The sequence below is a fragment of the Hippopotamus amphibius genome, chromosome 2 (genome assembly GCF_030028045.1).
Source record: "Hippopotamus amphibius kiboko isolate mHipAmp2 chromosome 2, mHipAmp2.hap2, whole genome shotgun sequence".
Classification (NCBI taxonomy): domain Eukaryota; kingdom Metazoa; phylum Chordata; class Mammalia; order Artiodactyla; family Hippopotamidae; genus Hippopotamus; species Hippopotamus amphibius.
In genome coordinates this window covers 108437459-108462573 of record NC_080187.1, presented here as the reverse complement: position 1 = coordinate 108462573, position 25115 = coordinate 108437459, and the positions used below count along the sequence as shown (strand labels likewise).

The following is a 25115-nucleotide window of genomic DNA, read 5'->3' as shown; positions in this document are numbered from 1 at the left end:
CACATAATTAGATAAAGGTAAAAAGAAGAACGAAAAGGGAACCGTTGTGTTACTTTTAGCTTAAATGGAGCTGTCAGAGTGGTTGCAACGTGGCCCACCTGCAGCCCCACAGCTCAGAGCGGCTCCGTTTGAATGGCACATACTCATCAGCCTAATGCAGGGCCAAGCTGTGAGGCCCACAGAGTCCCTTTAGGGCAAGTCTTTGGCAAACAAGAGAGCAGAGGCAGTCAGGCTGGGAAAGGAACACACCAAAGGTTGCATCTGCAAAGCTATTTCTGTCCCTCCAAGAGAGAATTCAAGACTCTAATTAGAGAAGGTATTTGCAGGCTCCTCTCTGAACTTGGGAAGTTAGTTTAGTTTAAACATATTATTCAACATTTATCTTCCCAAAAGGAAAGTAGTATCTTCTGATGTCCTAAAAAACACTGTGCCCACCACTATAGCACTCTACCCCTTTGTAGTGCAAGGTCATTGTCATTCCTGAGTTCCTGCCCCCTCCATGAGATAAAACTGCTTGCGGATGGGCACCGTTGCTTGTTTTTCCTCGAATGGCCGATAATGACTCCAGACAAATAACTGATGAATTACAAGTGGACCTCATTCATTCATTATTTTATACCAATGTTGTGAGCACTACTGTGTAGCAGGCACAGTGCTATGGGCTGGGGACAGAGCCATGAACAAAACAGACCAAAAGCCCTGCCAGGGTCTTCCCCTACTTTGACAGATAAATATGAGTGAAATGTGTCATGTTAGAAGGACTAGTGCTCTGGAGAAAAGATGAAGCCTGGTGAGAAATACAGGACGTGTTGGGGGACCAGGTGTACAGTAAATCCCCTACATACGAACAAGTTCCATAAGTCCAGTTTGTTCATAAGACCAACAAATTAACCTAGGTACCCAACCAACACAAGCAGCTCTATCGTACTGTGCCATAACAGGTTTATAATATTTTCACACAAATGATACATAAAACAAACAAAATTAACATTTTTAATCTTACAGTTCAGTACCTTGAAAAGTACAGAAGTGCAGAACAACAGCTGGCCTACAGGGGCGGGCATCGAGTGAACAGGCAAGAAGAGTTACTGACTGGAGGAGGGAGAGGAGGTGGGAGATGGTAGAGCTGAAGGATCGTTAGCACAGAATATGGAGGGCGAGCCGCAATTTCACTCTCGCCTGATATTGGTGGCACAGGTTCTGGTTCCTTGCTGGATGCAATTCTATCTACACTCTTGAAAAAACGATTCGTTGATGTCTGTGCAGTAGCTCTTTTTTTCTCATCATAGATGACACAACAGCACTGGATTGCATTCTGAACGGCTGCTGTAACCTTCGTGTACCATTCTACATTCTGGTCCTGTGCCTCAAAAACTAACAGTTCCTCCTCATATAAAGAAAATCTCCTTGCCATTTCCTGCATCAAGAATCTCTTCGGGTCTTCAGTTATTTCTTCCTCTTGTCTCTCTTTATCCTTTCTCTGAGCATGTTTGCATCTTTGAAGGTTCACAACTTGAAGGTTCATATGTAGGGGACTTGGTGTAATTGTAAATAGTGTGACAACGACAGGCTCTAGGAAGAAGGCGGAGGGGCAAGCCACATGTGCGGCTAGAGAACGAACACTCACGGTACAGGGAAGGGAAAGCCAGTGCCCTGAGAGGGCAGGTCTGCTGTGCCTGGAGCCGCAGGAAGTGGGGTGGAGCAGGGAGAGAAACTGCAGGAGGTGAGGGCAGAGATTGGCCAAGGGGACAGCGTGTGCCGTGGGGACCGTCACATAAAACACCTGCATGTTTGCGTTATCCTGAGCTCAGCTGCACAAAAGCAGTAGTAACTCAGCCTGGAGTTTGGAGTCAGAAGTGGCGTTTCCCACTAACCGATCTGCATTTTTCCAGAATCACCTGTTGGGTGTGCTGGGGGAAGGGCAGGTGTGGGGGCAGGTGTGAGGGCAGAAGGGGACTCGCATGGAGGCTGTTGCACTGACCTGAGGAGCGACGACGGTGCGGAGGCCAGGGTTGCAGTGGTAACAGTGGGAGGGAATCGTCAGTTTCTGGATGTATTTTTAAGTTAGAGGCCATAGAATGTACTGACAATTGGATATTGTCAAAGTTGTGAGAAATACTCTGTAACGGGCAGACTTCTGGGGTGGGGAGAGAGAAAGAGAAAGCAGAGAGAAGACAGCTACTATCAGCCATTTTTAATCTGTAGCCAATTACCCACTATGGGGGGGAGGGGACATTTTGAGTGCCTCGAAGCTACCTGCCAGAAAATATGTTAAGAAATTCACCTGAGTTAAATATTTTCTATGGTCAACCCTATGAGGTGGATGCTGTTACGGTTCACACTGTACAGACAAGGGAGGCAGACACAGAGGTGAGGGCACCTACCTGTCACCTCGCAGCTGATGCTTCACGGGACCCAACCCACACGACCCCCCAGGCCTGGGCCCGTCCTGCTGGGATGACACCTGGTACCGCCTCTTTCATCAAAATTCTCTAATATCCTTGAGACACCTTGAGACACCTATGGCCACGTACGCACGCAAGTGCACACGCACACACACGTACATTCACACTCACACCTGAGCTCCGACAAAGCTCCCCAGCGCCATCTAGCGGCCGCATTCATCCCCATCGGCAGGTGTTCAAGGTCAGAGCCGAAAGCTATCACAGATGAAGTAACGGGGAGATGCTGTTACGAAAGTTTGGGAGGGATAGGGACCCCTAAAAAGCTACTGAAGATTGAATAGGAGGTTTTGCAATGCCTAAGCCATTGCCTTTATCTTTTACTTTAATCAGCAAATTCAGGGCTATCTCCTCCCACATTTATTCCTTTATTGTCTCACTTGTTTACAGGTTCATTTATACATTATACATACCTTGTACTCTGCGCATTTGGGTACTCAGCACTGTGCTAGCATGAGATGATGGATTGGGAACATTTGTGAGACAGTCCGTGTCCTGATAGACATTGAGGGGGGACATAAATGCATATAATATGCCCATTAAATCTAGTGTAATAAATGCGAGGGTGGAGCAGGGGCAGCAAACAATCAGCTTCCCCAAGGGTCAGAGGAAGGCTCCCAAAAGAGATGAAAATTCTAACGTTTCTGTTCATCAGCTGCTGGTACCCTTTCCTCCCTACATAGAAGTATGTTCCACTGGTATGTTTGCATTTAAACTTTTAAGGCACCGCTCTGGATTTAAGGGGTTTTTTGTTGTTGTTGTTTGTTTTGTTTTGGGTATTAGGACCATACTAGGCACATAAAATAAAGAAGCCTTCTTTTGTCTGCTGCTTTCTACAAGATTTTGTGTAGAATTGATTTTACTTCCACCTTAAATGTTTCATAGATTTTATCAAGTGACTTCACCTGGGTCTAGAGATTAAAGAGGGTGGGTTAATTGTGAGTCCAGTTTTTCAAAGTTAATATAAGGATATTTAGATTGAATATGAAATTCTCTTTAAGTTTACTTTGGTTATTTGTGTCTGTCAAGGAATTGATCCATTTCAACTAAATTTTAAAATATAGTGGTGTGACTTTGAATTATGGTTTTCTCCAGATTTATGCTGAGGAATGGGGTTGCTGGGTCATATGGTAACTCTATTTTTGTTTCTTAACGCACCTCCATACTGTCCTGTACAGTGGCTGCACCAGTTTACCTTCCCACCAACAGTGTAAGAAAGTTCCCTTTTCTCCACACCCTTTTCAGCAAACAGCCTTGGCTTCTGCTTGCCTATTTCTGTGATGCAGCCACAGGCAGCCTCTAGGGATGCACAGCAAGGAGACAGGCATAACCTATAGGTGGTGAGTGCAGCCTCTCCAGCAGTTATTATTTGTAGACTTTTTGATGATGGCATAATTCAAAAAGATACATGCACCCCAATGTTCACTGCAGCACTATTCACAATAGCTAAGACATGGAAGTAACCTAAATGTCCATTAACAGAGGAATGGATAAAGAAGATGTGGTACATATATACAATGGAATACTACTCAGCCATAAAAAAAGAATAATGCCATTTGTAGTAACATGGATGGACCTAGAGATTATCATACTAAGTGAAGTAAGTCAGAAAGAGAAAGTTAAATGCCATATGATATCACTTATATGTGGAATCTAAAATATGACACAAATGAACTTATTTACAAAACAGAAACAGACTGACAGCATAGAGAATATACTTGTGGTTGCCAAGGTTGGGGAGGGAGGGACAAATTAGGAGTATGGGATTAACAGACACATGCTACTATGTATAAAATAGATAAACAACAAGGACCTACCATATAGCACAGGGAATCTACTCAATATTTTGCAATAACCTATAAGGGAAAATAATCTGGAAAAAATTTAAAAATATATATATGTATAACTGAATCACTTTGCTATACACTTGAAACTAACACAACACTGTAAATCAACTATATTTCACTTATATATATATACATAGAGTTATAAATGTGTTCATAACATTCTCTTTTTTCCTTTAATCTCTGTAGTTGTATGTCACTCTTACATTGCCCATATTTTTGTATGTTCTTTTTTTCTTGTCAGTCTAATTAGAATTTTATTAACATTACTCATCTTTTCAGAAAATTACATTTTGATTTCATTGACAGTTTCTAGTATTTATTAATTTTCTATTTCATTGATTTCTTGTTCTCATTTCCTTCCTTCTTATACCGGTTTAATTTACTCTCCTTTTTCCAGATTTTTTGAGGTGGATGATTAGGTCATTGATTGTATGTTTCTCTTCTCACATAAACATTTAAAGCTAAAAGTATATCTTCAATCACTGTTTTCACTGCATCTCACAAATTTTGACATTTTGCATTTTCACCTTCATTAAATTAAAAGTATTTTCTAACCCCCTTGTGATTTGTTCTTTGAGATTTAAAATATACAGAAGTACATTTTAAAACTTCCAAACATTTGGGATTCTCCAGATATATTTTTATTATCAGTTTGAAGTTAATTTTGTGGTAGTGGGAGAATAAACTCCTGTGAGAGGCACATTACAAGCCACAGTGAAGGAAATGTCTCAACCACCTGTTGTTTCAACTATGCAAAGACCTCGCTGTTGAAGGATGTCAACAGATGTCTAGAGAGAGAGATTTTGAGGAATTAGCTCATGTGATTACAGACACCTGCAAGCCCAAACCCACATGGCAGGCCTGCAGAGATTGTGGCAGGCTAGAGCCTCAGGGAGGGTAGCTACTTGGTTCCAAAGGCTATCCGCTGGCAGAATTCCTGAGGGGAAATCAATCTTTTTCTAATAAAGTCTTCAACTGATTGAATGAGGCCCACCTACATTGTGGAGAGTAATCTGCTTTACTCGAAGTCCACTGATTTAAATGTTAATCATCTAAAAATATGCCTTCACAGAATGTGGTACATATATACAATGGAATACTGCTTAGCCATAAAAAAGAATGAAATCCTGCCATTTGTAGCAACATATGCTAGAGATTATCATACTAAGTGAAGTATCTCAGAAAGACAAATACTATATGATATCACTTATATGTGGAATCTAAAATACAAATGAGGGCTTCCTAGGTGGCGCAGTGGTTGAGAATCCGCCTGCCAAAGCGGGGGACACGGGTTTGATCCCTGCTCCAGGAAGATCCCACATGCCTCGGAGCAACTAAGCCCCGTGTGCCCAAAAAAAATAAAAAAATAAAAAAATAAAGTTTAAAAAAATAAAAAAATAAAAAAAAAAAAAATAAAATACAAATGAAAGTATCTACGAAACAGAAATAGACTCACAGACATAGAGAACAGAAAATCAGATGGATAAACAACAAGCTCCTACTGTATAGCACAGGGACCTATATTCAGTATCCTATGATAAACCATAATGGAAAAGAATATAAAAAATAATTTTTATATATGTATAGCTGAATCACTGCTGTACAGCAGTAATTAGTACAACGCTGTAAATCAACTGTACTTCAATTTAAAAAAACATTTTAAATACCTTCACAGAAACATCTAGAAGAATGTTTGATGACATACACAGGTACTGTGGCCCAGCCAAGTTGACATAAAATTAACTATCACAAACGGCTTCTGAACTCCTATCTCAGTGCTACTTGTCTTTCCTTGTCTGTTTAGAGTCCCCTGATCCTGTAAGGCCATTCTGATCTCTCATCTGAATTCTTAGAACCCTCTGGAACTACTACTTTAGGATCTTATAATGTGAAAAATGATGATCAGAACCTTCGAAAGCATTAGCTCACATTTTTGCTTACATTACATCTGGGTTTACGGTATGTGGATCCTCTTGAAACAGAGACCTTGTGTTGTTTTTCTCCAGCTCCTACCACAATGTCTGGGAAACATTAAATAAACACCCATTGAATCCACTGACATCTTTCCTTCAAAAAGACACATGGAGCTTGTGTGAGCAGGAGAACGAAGCCTTCACGCGCTCACATGTTCATCTCAGCTTCATCCGCTGATATCACCTGCCTCCTAATAGCACCTTCAGGACTATTTGGTAAAGGAATTAAGAGCAGTCGATGGCGAACAGAGAGGGAATTAACTAGAATACCAGCTCCATGAAAAGGCGACCTTATGCGTCTTATATCTACTCCAAGCACGTGCCCCAACTCCAGACACCTATTAACTGCTCATTAAACAAATTGCATTGACCTGAGTGAAATTTCAATAGATTCTCTGTGTTACCAATTACCACCTTGTGGCTGATGCTTTTGTTAAAAATAGAAAATCTGCAGTATAGGAAACGAGCTGCCAGATTATACTAAATGAAATGAAAATGACGACTATTTTGTTTTTACTGTGACAAAGCTTATTATGCCTCATTGAGTTATATTACTGAACCGCCTCAGAACTAAAATGTTGCGTATTTTAATGTAAAACTCAATATACGTTATACATTTTATCAAGAAATGGTAAATTTTAAACATCTTTCAAATATCTCTGTAACCCTACAAAAAATAAATTGAGCATATATGTTTTTAAACATCCACTCTACACGAGTAAAATGAAAGTCAAATTTAAATGATTAATTCCATGCTTTTACACCTGTATTTCAAGGACAAAAATCCAGCACGCTTATTTTTCTTTTTAAGCATTTAACTTTCAATATTTTCAGTAAATGTATTAATGTGACTATTTGACAAAACTTCCAAGACTACTTGCTTTATTTCTGCAAGCTTTTTGGCAATAGTATCACCAAGAACTCTTTGCTAAAAAACATTGCTATAATGATAAAAATAAAATGCATATTTTCTTTAAGGACTAATGGTTCATTAATTCCACACAAGAAAACTTAGTACTCCCAACTAAAATGCTTTCAGGTTTCAACTTTCATTTATTTTCGTGATGAGATCAGAAGAGGGGTGGGGTTAGGGAAGGATCATCCTTTTGTGTTTATATGACTAGAACATCTATACAGATGACGTCTCATCACGTCTCATGCAGAGATATGAAGGCAGTAGTCATTTTCAAACCCTCAAGTCCATGATCTCGTGTAATCCACATATACACATGTGAACCAAAACCAGACTAGTTATTATGTGAAGTGACTTGGAAAAGGAAATTGTCCTAGAAGACTTTCTTGCAATTATTCAATTTCTCTCGTAAAACTGGTAAGCGATGTAATGAAGGTATTTGATTTTGCCTCCACAGGACCTGGTTGGTGAACTGAAGGAGAAGCTTTCGGATCACTTCAAGGATGTCATGGTTGGTCTCATGTACCCACTGCCTTCCTACGATGCCCACGAGCTCTGGCACGCCATGAAGGTACTGATGCGAAAATATTCTGGTAGAGCGGGACCTGCCCTGTGATGCTGCTACATATGATCAGAGAGCGGTGGAACTTCTGAGCAAAGAAGAAACAAAAGAAATGCTAGCAGGGGCGGGGTGTCAGGGAAGGGGAGGAGGGGGGCCTCCAGAGCCCAGCGGTGAGATCAGCCGATTCTTCTGTTGTGCAAACTGAGACCCACTGAGACCCCCTTCGTGCCGAGCTGGCAAAAGGAAAGAGTATTTAAGCTTCCTGGGCTGTCTGGATTTGTCTCTTCCCAGAATATCTTCATACATTAAGGGGAAAGCTTATAATTCATGCGACTCTCTTTAAACTATTGTATAAATTGGGCTCATAAAGTAATGAGTCAGTAATACTGAGTCAGAGATAAAATATATAGGTGACATCTTTATTTTTGTCATCCTAAATTAGTCCTTTATAAAAACTATTGCTCAAATGTAGCAAAATTTTACTTCCAAAGGATTAGAACAATTCTTTCTTATGGGAAAGTCATTTCCACAAAAGAAATTGGCTACAGATTTGTTAGAGATTTGTTGGTTAGGGAGGGGAGACACAGAGCTTTTCACATCTTTCCAAATGCTGGTATGAAACACCTGCACAGCTGCTGAAATCATTCCAATATGATGCCTGCCAATGACCTGATTACCCCAGTCTGGGAACAACATGGAAAAGGGAAAGGGAAAAAATTTATGGAATCTGGATCTTGGCCATTGTATTTGTAGATCAGAATAGGCATTGTATAAAAGTCATATGAATTTCAACTAATTTTTTTTAAGTTGCATATGTCAATTCCTACCTATTGCAAAATGATGTAACTAAAAACTGTAAGGAGAAAGTCCTATGTTACTGTTTAAATGAAACTTTTATTGTATTAGTGTCTTATAGAATGGTAAGAGTTTCTGAAGCTTTCTAAAAAAGATGTGTCTTTAAAATCACTGACAGAGAGGAGTATATGCCTATGACTGTAAGAGACTATAGAAATAGTCCAAATATGTAGGCCAAATATTTAGGCAAATGGTACAAAATGTCACATTCAGGGAGAGGCGGGGAGAGGTTTCTGAACCATCCTTGGGAAATTAGAGGTCCAGGATCAAATTCGAGCTTGCCCAAAAATTGATGTTCTAGCAGGAAAAAAAGTCAGTGTCATGAGCATGGTTTAAACACCTTTTCCCATATTATAAAAATGCTCATGCTGTTTTACTCTATGAAGGAACAGAGTTTCAGTTAATAGTATCTTCGTGGGACCAAACCGCTAGAAAGTGGCAGAGCCAGACTGAACTGGGTCTATCTTTACCAAACACACTTCCTCGCCCTCTGCCACCTCTCAAAACACCAGGGAGGCTGTATCCCTTTACTGCACAGAGTGCACTGTTATTTCCAGTACAGATACCTTCGTATTTCTTTTGCTCTGTCTTTCTAGGGAGAAGGCACTGATGAGAATTGCCTCATTGATATATTAGCTTCAAGAACAAACGGAGAAATTTTCCAGATGCGAGAAGCCTACTATTTGCGTAAGGAAATACACATTCGTACGTGTGTTTTACACACATATAAACTTTATATCTTTCAAATAACACACAAACTATTCCACTTTATGTATTTTAAAGAATTTTCCAAGGCACTCATATGTGAAATCTCTCTCACTCAAGACTAATGGATTCACTACACTAAGTAGAATTGATGATTAGGGTACTAAAAATAAATCCCTAGACAATCACATTAAGCAAAGTTTCCAGGAAAATAATCACAAGTTTCTATGAGGTGGGTGGTTTACATTAGGATAGCAAATGCTGGGCACAGTGGCTCAGGGAGCATCTTATCTCTTACCCAGGTGGGACCAGGTATAAAGACAGAACAAAGCAAAGAGCGATGATTGCTCAGCAAATTCTACAAATATGGGCAACTACTTCACTTTGCATAAACCTCATAATCCCTGTGATCCACCTCAGAATCAGATTTTTACTCATGTTAAAAGTGAAAAGGTTAACTATTTTCGTTTTTAAAAAGGCTTAATGCCTTAAGTCCCATTGCATCATGTATCATGTGACACTGAACCGCAAGGAAATGTTCCAATCAGTTCTATTGCATTCACATAAAAACAAGACTTTCCCAAGGGGAGTGAAGTAAGACCCTTCACTGAAAATATTAAAACAGGACAAAGATTTGGGGAAGTGTGGGCTGGGTAGTGGTCTAAGGAAAGAGAAGGCAGAACTCTGAATTTTAAAGATCACAGAATGTGAAATGATTCTCAGTGCTGTTTGTCAATTTTGGAATAGAGATAGTATTTTTTTTTTTAAGAAGACAGACCTAGGTCTATGTTACCATTGGTATCAGTTTTCCTGGGTGGACTGTTTATTGGCTTCGTGTGAGCCGAAGGTGGTAAAAGACCAAGAAATGTCAGCAGATTAGGTATGTCTCCTCACTTTCCACTCACACCAGGGAAGTAGCACTGACTTATACAAGCACATTCAGTCGTGCTTCTATCATAAACCAACCCTCCAATGTGGGTGTTCTCTTACCCAGAATACAGCCGCGACCTGCAGGAGGACATCTACTCAGAGACCTCAGGACACTTCAGAGATACGCTCGTGAACTTGGTCCAGGTATGAAATTCCAAAATTCACACCATTCTGCCCTATTAAAAAATAGATATGTTTTGTTTTCGAAAAATAGGACAGAAAACTCCAGTTTACCCCAGTGTACAATAACAATTACTAAATACCAGCTAAATTCAAGGCACTATGATAGAAACTTGGGTTGGATATAGAGACAAACAAATATAAATAATACAGCATCTCTGTTCTCAAAACAACCTACTATAAGTAAAATGATTATAATTATAGATAAATGCATAAATAATTATATATTATGAGAGAGTTAACAGATTAAAAATATTACCTTTATAATTAGGAGAATGAGTAAGGCCCCAGGAACCCAGGGCCCCATCCGTAGGTGAACAATCAGAATCACCAGATGAAGGTACAATATACAGGGATCCAGGAGCCTCATTTATGACTTCAAATTAAGAGAATCTGGATTATTGAAAATAAAAACTCATTTTCCCTTCTTGCCCTCTCTTTACAACTGTAATTCCATCGTCTCGAGTTTGTATTGACCAAATCAATCAGACACACCCTCAGTACCTGACAAAGTAATGGAGGAAATGAGAGAGAGAGAGGACTCAGCAGGAAGCAAGGGGCTTGAATTTAGGCTAGAAAGCTATTACGTTTCCTCTGTGTTATCTCTCAGATTGCCAACTAGCCATCTTTTAGCAAGGAGAGCAGTGGATGGATCTCTTGATGTTTCAGCCCAGGTTATAAGACAACAGAAAACCAGGGAGGGACTTCCCTGGTGGCACAGTGGTTAAGAATCTGCCTGCCAATGCAGGGGACACGGGTTTGAGCCCTGGTCCAGGAGGATCCCACATGCCGTAGAGCAACTAAGCCCATGTGCCACAACTACTGAGCCTGCACTCTAGAGCCCACAAGCCACAACTACTGAGCCTACAAGTCACAACTACTGAGCCTGAGCCACAACTACTGAGCCCACGAGCCACAACTACTGAGCCCATGTGCCACAACTACTGAAGCCCACGTGCCTAGAGCCCGTGCTCTAGAAGAGAAGCCACTGCAATGAGAAGCCCATGCACCATGACAAAGAGTAGCCCCTGCTCTCCACAACTAGAGAAAGCCTGCACACAGCAACGAAGACCCAACACAGCTAAAAATAAAATATATAAAATAAATTAAATAAATTTATAAAAGAAGGAAAGAAAAAGAAAGGAAGGAAAGAAGGAAGGAAGGAAAGGAAGGAAGGAAAGGAAGGAAGGAAGGAAGGAAGGAAGGAAGGAAGGAAGGAAGGAAGGAAGGAAGAAGGAAGGAAGGAGGAAGGAAGGAAGGAGAGGGAATATCAGGTCAGGAAAAAAAATACAGAAAATCTCCCAACCACTCCAGAAAACAGACCCACAACCATATGCTAATTTTCCTTGCTGAAACTGCAGGTTCAAATCTTTACCTAGAGAGATTTTTTTTTTTTTAGTTCTACAAAGCTTTGTTTAAAAAAAAAAAAATGAACAGCTTTATTTCAGAAGTTAAAGTATTGCATTGGTTTGGCCAAAAACTTCATTTGGGTTTTTCCATAACATCTTATTACTTATTACTTTACACAACAAAGGTCAAATTAAGAATTGTTTCTACTCTGACTAGAACTAGTCTGTATACACAAAAGAGTTAAAATGAGAAAATGACTAATGATAATGGTTTTTGTCCTTTAAAATATCAACAGCAGTGTGCAAATTTAAATGACTACTTCGTTTTCCTTCTTTTCCGATTGTGCAGTTTTGCTCTCTTCCTCATTCAGGGTGGATTAACACATCCAACCAAACACAGCAGGTGTGGTCCTTTAATGTGTGTTTATTGTGATTAAAAACTTTATACTGCACTTCACGATATTCTCTATAATTTAAAGAATGAATACATTTATCAGCCAGATTGGAACACAAACTAACAATTCCATTCATTGCCAGGAAACAGGATTTTAATTTCTTTTACTCTTTTTTTTGTGCCCAAGTTATCGTCAGTTTTGGGTATTTTTTAATATATTTATTTATTTATTTATTGGCTGTTTTGGGTCTTCCTTGCTGCACATGAGCTTTCTCTATTGCTGTGTGTTGGGGCTACTCTTTGTTGCAATGCCTGGGCTTCTCATTGTGGTGGCTTCTCTTGTTGCGAAGCACGGGCTCTAGGCACCTGGGCTTCAGCATTTGTGGCACGCAGGCACAATAGTTGTGGCTCACAGGCTTAGTTGCTCCACAGTATGTGGGATCTTCCCAGACCAGGGTTCAAACCCATGTCCCCTGCATTGGCAGACAGATTCTTAACCACTGCCCCACCAGGGAAGTCTGTCAGTTTTGAATTAGGAATAAAGAAATCCAAAAGGAAAGATTCCTAAGGGAGAAAGTATTAGCTGCCTCAGACGGAGGAGACATTGTTGACCCGGGCTGGTTGGATTTCTTCAAATTGTTCATTTGAAAAAAATGGCATAGGACTGAGCAAATCCATTGACTTTTCAATTAAAGTAAAATTTTCTATTTGTAAAAACAAAATCAAGAATTTGCTTTCTTGTTTACTTTGGTTTGCTGTGGTTTAATTTGCATTTGAGTGGCGTGCATAGTTCATAAAACTGCCCATATCAGTTCCTCAAGTCCTATTCTGAGGATTTGAATCTCCAGGATGAGAACAGCAACAGAGAATCGATAGGTTCGTTTAACTTGAGACTTCTGTGTAAGGTGTTGTAGAAATAAGCTTATTTAAATTTGTAACAGAAGTTGAGTCATTATAGGAATAAAAAGTTTTTAATAATCATTAATATAAAAATAATCTTGGCAACATGTCAGTTGAATATTTTCTAACTTTTAAATGTTGTAAGATTAATTAAAACATCCTCTCCATGCAGAAGGGTCATCATCTTTTGGTTTTCTAGGACTGGCACTCCATAAAGTAAATTAAAACAAGTTTCCAGTCAGAAATTCGTGTTGAACATATATGCAGAATATAGAAAAATGGTACAAATCAACCAGTTTGCAAGGCAGAAATAGAGACACAGATGTAGAGAACAAACATATGGACACCAAGGGGGGAAAGTGGGGGGGGGGGGGGGCGGGAGGGTGTCGAGAAGGGATGAATTGGGAAATTGGGATTGCCATATATACATTACTAATAAGGAAAAAAATATCAAATTCTACACTTTAAATATATGCAGTTTATTGTATGTCAATTGTATATTAATAAAAGTTCTTAAAGGAAAAAACAAGAATTACTGATACCACAAAAAAATAAATAAATAAATAAGTAAATAAATAAAAAAGATCCTAAGGAAAAAAAAAAAAAAAAGAAATTCATGTTGACATTAGTACTGCCCCCAATAGGGTAAATCCAACAGTCCCATTATAAATCCACGAGCTGCACCTTAAGAGCAAACATTTTTTTATTTTCCTAGTACCCAAACAGAAATTATTTCAATTTATTAAAGAAAAATATAAGTATTCTAGTAGGACAAAAATGTATTTCATTAGGACTATTTTGCATTCCACTAGGCCTATGTCATGGTCCCGCCTCCCCTTCTTCCAAATGTGGCTTTTTTTCTCTCGCATCCACAGTTGATGCCCAGCACATCCCATAATAACAAGACATCCATTTTGTAAATAAGTTCATTTCTACCATTTTTTTAGATTCCACACATAAGTGGTATCATATGATATTTGTCTTTGTCTGACTTAACTTCACTCTCAATAACAATCTCTAGGTTCACCCACGTTGCTGCAAATGGCATTATTTCATTCTTTTTAAGGCTGAGTCATATTCCACTGTATACATGTGCCACATCTTCTTTGTCCATTCCTCTGTTGATGGACATTTAGGTTGCTTCCGTGTCCTGGCGATTGTGAACAGTGCTGTTGTGAACAATGGAATGCATGTACCTTTGCAATATGTGTATGTATAACAGAATCACTTTTCTGTACACCTGAAACTAACAAAACATTGTAAATCAACTATACATCATTGAATTTTTTAAGGCAAAAAAAATAATAACAAGACACCCGCTGGTCTCCATCTCAGAGTCAGCTCCCCAGGGGAGCCGGCTGGCTGCATCCCTGTCCCTGGGAGCTCAGATGGGCTCCGTGGCTGGCCTGATGTTTCACATCTGCTGGGTGAGGGACTAACCTGAAAACAGCCACAAGACACCACACCTCCCCATCCGCTGCTAAATATGACTGCTCCCACCTTCAATCTCTTCTGATCCGCTCCAGTTCTACTTCTATTTGGTAAAATTCCAGTGATCAGGTACTCACATGACCTCTCAGAATCTGCACCTCTTCAAAGGTTGAGCTACAAACCCTCTAAAAGTAACTGACATTCAAGAATCAGGATTTCAGTGTGTTTTTATAAAGCAAAGCTCTTATATTTCAGGAAAAACACACAGTTCTGAAAATTAAACTTGAGAGAAAATAAATCACAAGGGGAAAAAGAAATCAGTGAACAATATTGTCCCTTGATGTAATACGGCTATTGATCTGGTGCACAATTGCAGTTCCTTTTTCCTGAAATTAGACAATAATGCTTTATTTTTGATACAGTACAAATATGAGGATGTGTATTTGTATATATAATATCTGTATAGACACACATATTTTAAAATAATACACAATTTATTTTATCACTGGGTTTCACCTAATTTGGATTATGACTTTACAGGATGAAGTATTACTTCTTAAGTTCAATTTTTAGAGTTGGAACTTACGTGTGTGTGTGTGTGTGTGTGTGTGTGTTTAACTTTGAAATAGCTTTTCAGAGCAGTAAAATTGTCCTTTCAACATAGAATATCAAAAATGATGGTGAAGAGAGACCTAGATTTTATAAGAAGTCAAGGAAAATTAATGAGGTTTACTGAAATATTATGTATTTATAAGGTTTCAGAGTATATTCCCCTTAAAATGTGAAACACACTTTACGAGTATAATACAAATTTCAAAGAAAGCACTGAACTCATAATTGAAAATGGAAGTAAAAAACTTACATTTCAAGATCAGGAGTCCTATGGAATGCTTAGTAAAATGTATAATTTTCATGGATGTTTGAATACTTTGAAATCTGACCACTGACTCTTCACTTTGGAATTCCTAGTTTAGGCTTTGGATCAGTAAATCTAGAAGAGTGGAGAAAGATGTAGAGTTAATTAGAGAATTGAAGAAGCCATCACTTCTGATCACTATCTGTGGAGTACACCATTTCAGAGATTCTATCTAGACATCTTACAAAAAGAGTTGATGAGTTCCAGCCAGATAACTGAGGGGCATTGTCATGTGGCCAAGTCCTTTCTACCCTCTAGTTGAAATCCTTATTCTCTCTGCCCTAATCTCTCTCTATAGCTAGATGATTGATAGATTAGATAGATAGATAGATAGATAGATAGATAGATAGATAGATAGACAGATGATAGATAGATGATAGATAGATGTATACATAATACATACATATAGAGATATAGATAGGTAGACAGGTAGATGGATGACGGATAGATAATAGATAGACAGATAGATGATGATAGATAGATAGATAGATAATAGATAAATAATAGGTTGATAGATACATACATACATAGATATAATAGAGATACAGATAGACAAGTAGACAGGTAGATAGATGATGGCTAGATAATAGATAGATACATGATAGATAGATAGACAGGTAAATAGATACTCTGTTTAAAACAACCAGGTGTATATCTATGTATCTTTATCTCTTGGTTCTAAATCAGTTGTGTGTCCTTGGGTTTATGATTTTGCTTTCTTGAGATTCCAGGGATTTACCGTGTAAATTAAGGGAAGTGAACCCATTCTGCTCTCGGTTCCCTTCCAGTGCCCACGTTCTAAAATTCTTCAACAGTTAGAATCACATCCTCCTCCTCCTCCTCCCGCTGCATCTTCACTTTCAGAATCAAAGCAGAGACGGTCCGTGGCTTTCATCTTTTTGACATCGTGAACATTCAGACACACCTCTGTTTTGTGAATTAATAGAGACTGAGGGAATTGGAAGCTTTAAGGTATTCATGAAACGTGAAGTATTTAAATTATGGTCCTATTTCCCGGGAAAGAAGAGCTTTAACTTAATCTATAAAGAATGTTCCGACAGGGCTACTTCTCATAAGAAAAGCACTCAACCAGGACACCTTCCTGGAAACTGATGCCAGTTACTAAACTGACTCACAGAACTCGCTGTGCTTTTATTAGACCAGATTTACAGGAGACCTAATTATCTGTCAAATAATGAAGTATTAGTCACTGAGAGATTAATGAGTCCGTATGCGCGCATCACACTGCAGGTGACAAAACTTTCCACGGAGAGAAAGAATGGAAAGTGTGCTCATCTCGGCTGTCACGAGTCTCCCTGTGATGCTTCTTCAAGCTGTGCCCTGAGGCCTCTGAGGACCACCTGTAGCCACTTTGCTCCAAACACTTCCAGCCGGATTTTAATTCCCTTAATTTCTTCCTTTCACATTTTGATTTTGCCCCTAACCCCAATTCTCATTTATGCCATTTCCCTGGGATTTACATCACCTAACAGGCCACTGTCTTAGGCTTTTTATATGACAAAATCCACTTGGTGGGACAAGCTAAGTCACACATTAACTGATTCACATTTTTTAAATCTACTAGTCCGCTTAAAGTGCTTTTGGCAATTAACTGCACAAAGAAGTAAACAGATGGGCACCGTTTCAAGTAAATGTCCAAAAATCTTCTCTCAAAAAGATTTCAGATACCCAGAACTGCAGAAAATTCTTAAATATTTCTCACAAACTTTGCAAGGGTAGGTACTTGCTTAGCCATGTCGTTTGATTGGAAATCACAAAAAACACCTCAATGATCCAGCACATCTTCCCGTTTCTACTAACTGGTGTTTAAATTCTGCTATCTAAAAGATATTTCTTGGGACTTCCCCGGTGGCTCCATTGTTAAGGCTCAGAGCTTCCAATGCAGGGGGCCCAGGTTCGATCCCTGGTCAGGGAACTAGATCCCACATGCATGCTGCAACTAGAATTCACATGCCACAGCTAAGAAGTAGGCAAGCTGCAACTAGGGAGGCTGCCTGTCGCAACGAAGACCCGGCACAATCAAATAAGTGAATAAAATAAAATTTAAAAAGAAAGAAGAAAAAGAAATGTCTTTTAAAAAAAGGACATAAAAAATAAAAGCTATGTCTTTAACTTTCCTTCCTTCATTTAGCATAGATTCAGGGAGTATGTATCAAACACCTACAAAGGTACCAAGGATGATTGGGACTTATCAAAAGAGACAAGGAGTCCAATGTTAAGAAGCTTGCATTGTGGTGGGGGGATGCAGACAGTTAAGGAGAAGTCTAACAATTGGTGCATTTCACAGCATGCTAGGTGATGAAGGACATGGCGGGGGGTGGGGGGGTGTGGCTAGGTTAGGATGCTGCCTGCACAGCTTGATCAGGGCAAATCCCACTGGGAAGATGAAGAGCTGGTTCACTTATATCCCTTTTTCTGTCTCAGTTTGGTCAGAACCAAGTAATCTTTCATGATAGTTTGGCCTCACCTTTGTTCTCACTGGAACCTAAGACTCCCACTCACGTTCAGCTGTGTCTCCTACATGGTTCCAGCCACTGTGGTCTGTCTCACAGCCATCGGCTGCTTGAAGGGTCTGCCCTGCTGTGGCCATAAACCAGTCCATCTGTCAGTCTCCCCCGCCAGCTTCTTAGCCAGCAGGTGAGTTCCTCCATCAGGAGCAGACGAGAAATTTGGGACCCGTTCCTGCTACTTTGGGATTGCGGTGAATTCAGGAAGGTGTCTTCAGGACCTCCCCTGTCCAATCTTGTTGTGTCACTGGGTTCGTTTCCAGAGTCCAAAAAGACAACAGGAGCAGAAGACAGTGTACTCAGTGGTCTCCCAGCAAAGTTTTTAAAAAAAAGCATTTCCTCCAGATCTTGACCCAAAGGAAAGTTTAAATAAACTGTCTCATCATGTCTCTCCTACCTCTTTCTGCCCCCTTGTCCTCACAACCCTCAGGGACCAAAGGGTCCTGCACTGGTGAACCCTCCTTCCCTCCTGTTGGAACTGACATCTCATAGGTCAACATGGCCACATCTGTCATTCTTTACATGATAAAGATGCAGGAGTGAAACAAATTTACAAAACACTCTCACTGCACAAAATCTGGATTTCATGATTATTTTGTGATGTTACAGGTCAGAGGTTGAGTATCAACTCACGCTTTCTCTCTGCATTTTCCTTCTGACAATGTTAAATCCCTTCTCTACCATCCGGCCAGGCAGTGGACCCTGTTTGAAGCATGAAGAAGATACTGCACAGGGAACTGGAAAAGTGAAAACTTTGTCAGCTCCTTTGAAAGATTGCCTTGGCTGCAAAGAAAAAATGAAAAGTACCCACATTTTTAAAAAAAGATCTTCATTTCATAAAGCACCCAAGAAATGTAGGCTAACTCCAACTAATGATAGAACTTTCTTAGGAATCTCCAGTATGTTTGGTGTTTCAAAGATGTGTGTCCCAATAAACTCACATGAGTTGTCAATCAAGAGCACTTACCCGGATAGCTTCCTCCACAAGAGGGCAGACAGCAGCATCAAGCAGTATCAGCAGTATTTCGTCTTGCAGAACTGAAAACCACAGCCACAGAGAAATAGAGAAAATGAAAAAGCAGAGGACTTTGTACAAGATGAAGGGACAGGATAAAGCCCCAGAAAAACAACTAAATGAAGAGGACATAGGCACCCTTCCAGAAAAAGAACTCAGAATAATGATAGTGAAGATGATCCAGGACTTTGAAAAAAGACTGGATGCAAAGATCGAAAAGTTTACCAAAGACCTAGAAGAATTAAAGAGCAAACAAACAGAAATATGTAACACAATAACTGAAATGAAAAATACACTAGAAGGAACCAATAGCAGATTAACGGAAGCAGAAGGGCGAATAAGTGACCTGGAAGACAGAATGGTGATCATCACTGATGCGGAAAAGAATAAAGAAAAAAGAATGAAAAGAACTGAAGACAGCCTAAGAGACCTCTGGGACAATGTTAAATGCACCATGCACCAACATTCGCATTATAGGGGTCCCAGAAGGAGACGAGAGAGAGAAAGGACGTGAGAAAATATTGGAAGATTATAGTTGAAAACGTCCCTAACATGGGAAAGGAAATAGCTACCCAAGTCCAGGAAGCTCAGAGAGTCCCAGGCAGGATAAATCCAAGGAGAACACGCCAAGACATATAGTAGTCAAGCTGACAAAAATTAAAGACAGAGAAATGTTATTAAAAGCAACAAGGGAAAAACAACAAATAACATACAAGGGAACTTACCCATAAGGGTAACTGCTGATTTCTCAGCAGAAATTCTGCAAGCCAGAAGGGAGTGGCATGATATATTTCAAGTCATGAAAGGGAATAACCTACAACCAAGAATACTCTACCCAGCAAGGATCTCATTCAGATTCGATGCAGAAATCAAAAGCTTTACAGACAAGCAACAGCTAACAGAATTCAGCACCACCAAACCAGCCCTACAACAAATGCTAAAGGAACTTCTCTAAGCGGGAAACATAAGAGAAGAGAAGGATCTACAAAAACAAAAACAAAACAATTAAGAAAATGGTAATAGGAACATACATATCGATAATGACCTTGAATGTAAATGGACTAAATGCACCAACCAGAACACACAGACTGGCTGAATGGATACAAAAAAGAAGACCCACATATATGCTGTCTCCAAGAGACCCACTTCAGACCTAGGGACACATACAGACTGAAAGTGAGGGGATGGAAAAAGATATTCCATGCAAATGAAAATCAAAAGAAAGCTGGAGTAGCAATAATCATATCAGATAAAATAGACTTTAAAATAAAAAATGTTACAAGAGACAAGAAAGGACATTACATAAAGATCAAGGGATCCATCCAAGAAGAGGAGATAACCATTATAAATATATATGCACCCAATATAGGAGCACCTCAATACATAAGGCAAATGCTAACAACTATGAAAGAGGAAATGCAAGGCAGAAATAGAGACACAGGTGTGGAGAACAAACACATGGACACCAAGTGGGGAAAGTGGGGAGGGTTGGGGGGAATGAATTGGGAGATTGGGATACCAAATTGTACACCCTAAATATATGCTGTTTATTGTCTGTTAACTGTATCTTAAAAAAAAAAGAAAAAAATATATAAGCCATACATATTTCTACTGCCTAGACAATGCCTAACTTTGTTTTTGATCCAGTTTTTATACACCTATATGTGATATTTCCAAAATGCATATTGTTGTAACGCAGTAGTGTATTTGGTTATTTCTGGTTAAAGTTGTTGTGAAGGTTGTTCCTTGTTATTACATAATCTTTGAAATGATCACTTTTAATATGTGTTGTAGTCCATCATTTGGGGGACTTTAAAATACCTTTAACCCACCCCCAATTTTTAAATGGGTTGTTTTTTTAAAAAAAAGAGCACTTACCAGAGGGAAACCTGTGCTTGTTTCCCAGGGAACCAGGGAGGAAGGATACACGGACCCCGCCATGGCTGCACAGGACGCCATGGTAACTAGGATCTGCCCTCAGAGCGACGGCGGGACCTTGGTCAGGCCTCCTGGGGCTGCGGTGCTACCTGGTGGCCCTGTGATGTTCCAGGTGCTGTGGGAGGCTTGCCAGCAGAGGACAGGAGAGCACAAAACGCTTTTGCAAATGATCCTGTGTAACAAGAGCTACCAGCAGCTGTGGCTGGGTAACTGCCCTCTGTTCTTTCCAGCTACTCCCTGATTATAGAATAAAAAGCAAGTAATTGGGAAAATGGGGGAGGGGTTACATATAAAGAGAGGAAAGCCAGTTATCTCTAAGGTATCTATTTTGGATTATCTTTATACAGACACGCCTCGTCTAATGACATTGCTAAGGAATGAAGTTCCCCTATGGTTTTATTTTGCCAATAATTGAATTCCATGACCTTTCAATACTAAACCTTTTGAAACCATCCCTGTTTTTGATGGAGAACTTACATATATTACCTGTTTCCTGTTAGGTTCATCACATGTTGTCTTGAAAAGAATACGCTGAACACAGGTTAGCCAGTCCATAATGAACCAAGGTCATTATTATTGAAGTCGTGGTTTGTGTGAGGCTGCCTTATTGGTCTTAGAGGTGCTTTGTCTGACATTCCCCAAACTGCTATACCTTTCTGTTTCCCTTATGTTGTAAGCTACTTTTTTGGTTTTTTTCTAGTATATATAATACACAGAAGTCTATAAAAAATTTAAAAGGTGGCCTACTCCAACCCGACACGCACCCCTAAACTTTATTTGCCTTCACTCTGTATAAGCAATCAATATTTGCATTTTAAATTTACAATATTCATAAAATCGTTTTGGGTTATATCAATCTGTTGAAGTTTTCCAGGAGTTTCAAAATATTTCTGGGCAAGACATAGTAGATGCCATTAATGAATGTTATGATGGATACTTTCAAGAGCTGCTGGTGGCAATTGGTGAGTAATCATTTATTTGGTACAATAAGTGTTGATTAGCTCTGCGAATTAAAGATGCATGAATAAGCTCCTGACTGAGTCACTTTTGCCTGGATTTAATTATTTAGACAGGATGTTATCTCTGTAGAGGAAAATTATATCAGCTACTGATATAATACACTAAACTGGCAAGCTGATAATTTTCATGAACCAATACCCTTCCTAATAGCTGTCAACTTTCATACTAGGAAACCTTGAATTCTCAGGTGATTGGGATCTCACATTTTTACGTTCATCTTATATATGGTAACTTCCTTTCTCTTGTAAAGAAGGTTATGGTTTTACCACTGTTCTAAATGTTGACATTTTAATACAATGTATAATGAGGGGTCCCACAGAGAACTCACAAAATATCACCCTTCCAGGATTGTAACCAAAAAAGAAAGTGGTCTCATTGTTTCCCAAATTTTGAAGAATATATGTACTGTCACTCCCAAACTTTCTTCTTTTCTCTCTGATTTTTCCTAGTTCTCTGCGTTCGAGACAAACCAGCCTATTTTGCTTACAGATTATATAGTGCAATCCATGTAAGTATGACCCACATATTTTAAAAATTTCTCCATAAATCATGTCTACTTTCTCAAAGGACTAGTTTTACTTCAATTATTTAAGAACTGATTCCCATATTTGAATTTGTATGCAAATATATTCATTTCCAAGAAAATATGCTTAAGTGAAATAAATATACACCAAAATGGACTCATCAAATAAAAATAAAGCTCTGCTTTCTGTATCAAACCGATGTACCTAAGAAGTATTCCTTAGGGCCTATCTCCCCAAAGAGATGTACTTTAGCGTTTCTTAGCATCTGGAGAAACTGATAGGTCCAAAGGCTTTTACAGCTTCTGAAGACCACGCCCCTCATACTCGGGCAATTACACAACATATGGCATCAAGCAGAAAATGTCAAAGCGTTAGAAACTCTCAGTAAGAAATGGCTACATTCCTGAAGTTCAGAAACACAAAATGTGAGTGATTATTTTTAAACATAAAGTATTATTTTAAAAACCATGTAAAAAGACACAGCTAGACAACAATAAAGTCTAAAGCGATTTTTGTAATTAAGTGAGAACACTTTTTAGTTTCGGGCGTTAGTCAACTGCACATCCGTCGGTGCATCATTTTCAAAAAAAAAAAACAAACACTTACATGCCTGAGAGGATGCATATCTCATCCACGATGTGCATGAGACATATTTAGAAAATGAAAAGGTCTCATACACATCACTATACAGGCCATAGCCCTGAAAACTCAAAGGAAATCACTAAAAACAGTTCCGTAGTACAATAATTTTGACAGAGTGTTTTATCCTCAATGTAATTGTTATAGACCAAATTCTCAGAGGTAGCCAGCAAGCTTGGATAACACGCTAATCATCAGGAATATTTTATTGATTTATTTTTATTTATGTACAAGTACTTTTATTATGTACAAGAACCCACGTATCCTCAGGACATAGGAGGAGATCCATGCTCACAGTCCTCTGCTTCTTTTTTGTTCTGTTTCTAAGAAGAAAGGTTGACTCGCTCAAATATCTATTTAAAAGTGTACTGGGCAAGGCTCTCGGATGACTTCAACCATTTCCTTCTCCAGCAACAAGAGTAAAGCTTCACTTGTGAATGACCTTGGGAAAATAATCACATTATTTGATTCCAGTTATGCCCAAAGTGAGGGCCACCTATCCTAATAATAGATAAAAACTGTATCTTTGCTGTGTGTGTCTGTGAAAAGGAAGGTATGTGTACTCACAAACAGTTTGCAGGCACAGAGGAGGAGTGTATATTCCAGTAATCAGAGTGTTCATATACGAGGACCTCCCCCCAGTGTCAAGTATTGGTCAAAAGCTGTTTGCATCAGCGCTCACCAAAGAAAATCTCTTCTGTTTTTCTCCAGTTCACTCTAAGCAAATGACATACAACTTAAATACGGAAACTTGGTTAGATCATTCATTTTCATCACTTCAAATTATGGAAAATTTCGTTAGTAGGTTATACACAAAACATTCCGACATCAAAAATTAGCTGGTGCTTCTTGGCCACTAGATGTCACCAGCACTCCATTTGAACAGACAATTTGAAATTGCTTTGTGAAAAGGTATTCTTTTCGGAGCTAGTACACAGAAATTGATTTTTGTGTATCTTTTAGTATTGGAGGTTAAATCATCAAATATTTCGAGTACCTGGAATTCTTATTTTTACAGTTTTCCATAATATGCAGACAATAAAATAAAAATGTAATTGTCATCATAGACACACCAACGTTCATCTAATAGCATTGGGACCCACCTCCCAACCCAGCAAGAATCTTTACCTAGAAAGAGCACACAATCAGGTTTGCATCCTAAAATGCAGTGCCCAGGAGACAGTGAGGAGGTTGACCAGATTTACAAGGGAGAATTACAGAGTCACAGATGTAGAAAACAAACTTATGGTTACCAGGGGATAAGAGGGGGAAGGATAATTTGGGAGATTGGGATTGACATATACACACTACTATATATAAAAGAGATAACTAATAAGGACCTACTGTATAGCACAGGGGACTCTACTCAATACTCTGTAATGATCTATATGGGAAAGAATCTAAAGAAGAGTGGATACATGTGTATGTATAACTGATTCATTTTACTGTACAGCAGAAACTAACACATTGGACTTCCCTGGTGGCACAGTGGTTAGGAATTCACCTGCCAATGCAGGGGACACGGGTTCAAGCCCTGGTTCAGGAAGATCCCACATGCTGCGGAGCAACTAAGCCCATGCACCACAACTGCTGAGACTGCACTCAGGAGCCCGTGAGCCACAACTGTTGAGCCCACGTGCCACAACTACTGAAACCCACGTGCCTACAGCCCATGCTCTGCAATAGGAGAAGCCACCATGATGAGAAGCCTGCACACCATAACGAAGAGTAGCCCCCACTTGCCACAACTAGAGAAAGCCCGTGCACAGCAATGAAGACCCAATGCAGCCATAAATAAACTTATTTTAAAAATCTTTAAAAAAAAAGGAGCTAACACATCATTGTTAATCAACTATACTCCAATAAAAATTAATTTAAAAAAATAAATTAAAAATAAAAGGGAGGATTATTGCAGAATCCGGTGAAATGATAAGGACCAGCATCAAGCCTGTGACCCTGGAGACGGAAATTACAGGGCATAGTAGATGGTCCACTTCCCTATGTGTGTGTGTTGGGGGGTGTCACAGAGGGGAG

At 39.3% G+C, this 25115-nt stretch overlaps 1 protein-coding gene across 1 annotated transcript in view; it reads left to right on the top strand.

The window, feature by feature from the left end:
* Positions 1–25115, top strand: part of ANXA10 (annexin A10) — a 69705-nt gene that overhangs the window by 41653 nt on the left and 2937 nt on the right. The window contains exons 4-10 of the mRNA XM_057724681.1: positions 7653–7766; positions 9209–9299; positions 10312–10391; positions 20867–20920; positions 21011–21104; positions 21765–21860; positions 22368–22426. Of these exons, the coding sequence (XP_057580664.1) occupies positions 7653–7766; positions 9209–9299; positions 10312–10391; positions 20867–20920; positions 21011–21104; positions 21765–21860; positions 22368–22426 (588 nt within the window). The remainder of the gene's footprint in view (positions 1–7652; positions 7767–9208; positions 9300–10311; positions 10392–20866; positions 20921–21010; positions 21105–21764; positions 21861–22367; positions 22427–25115) is intronic.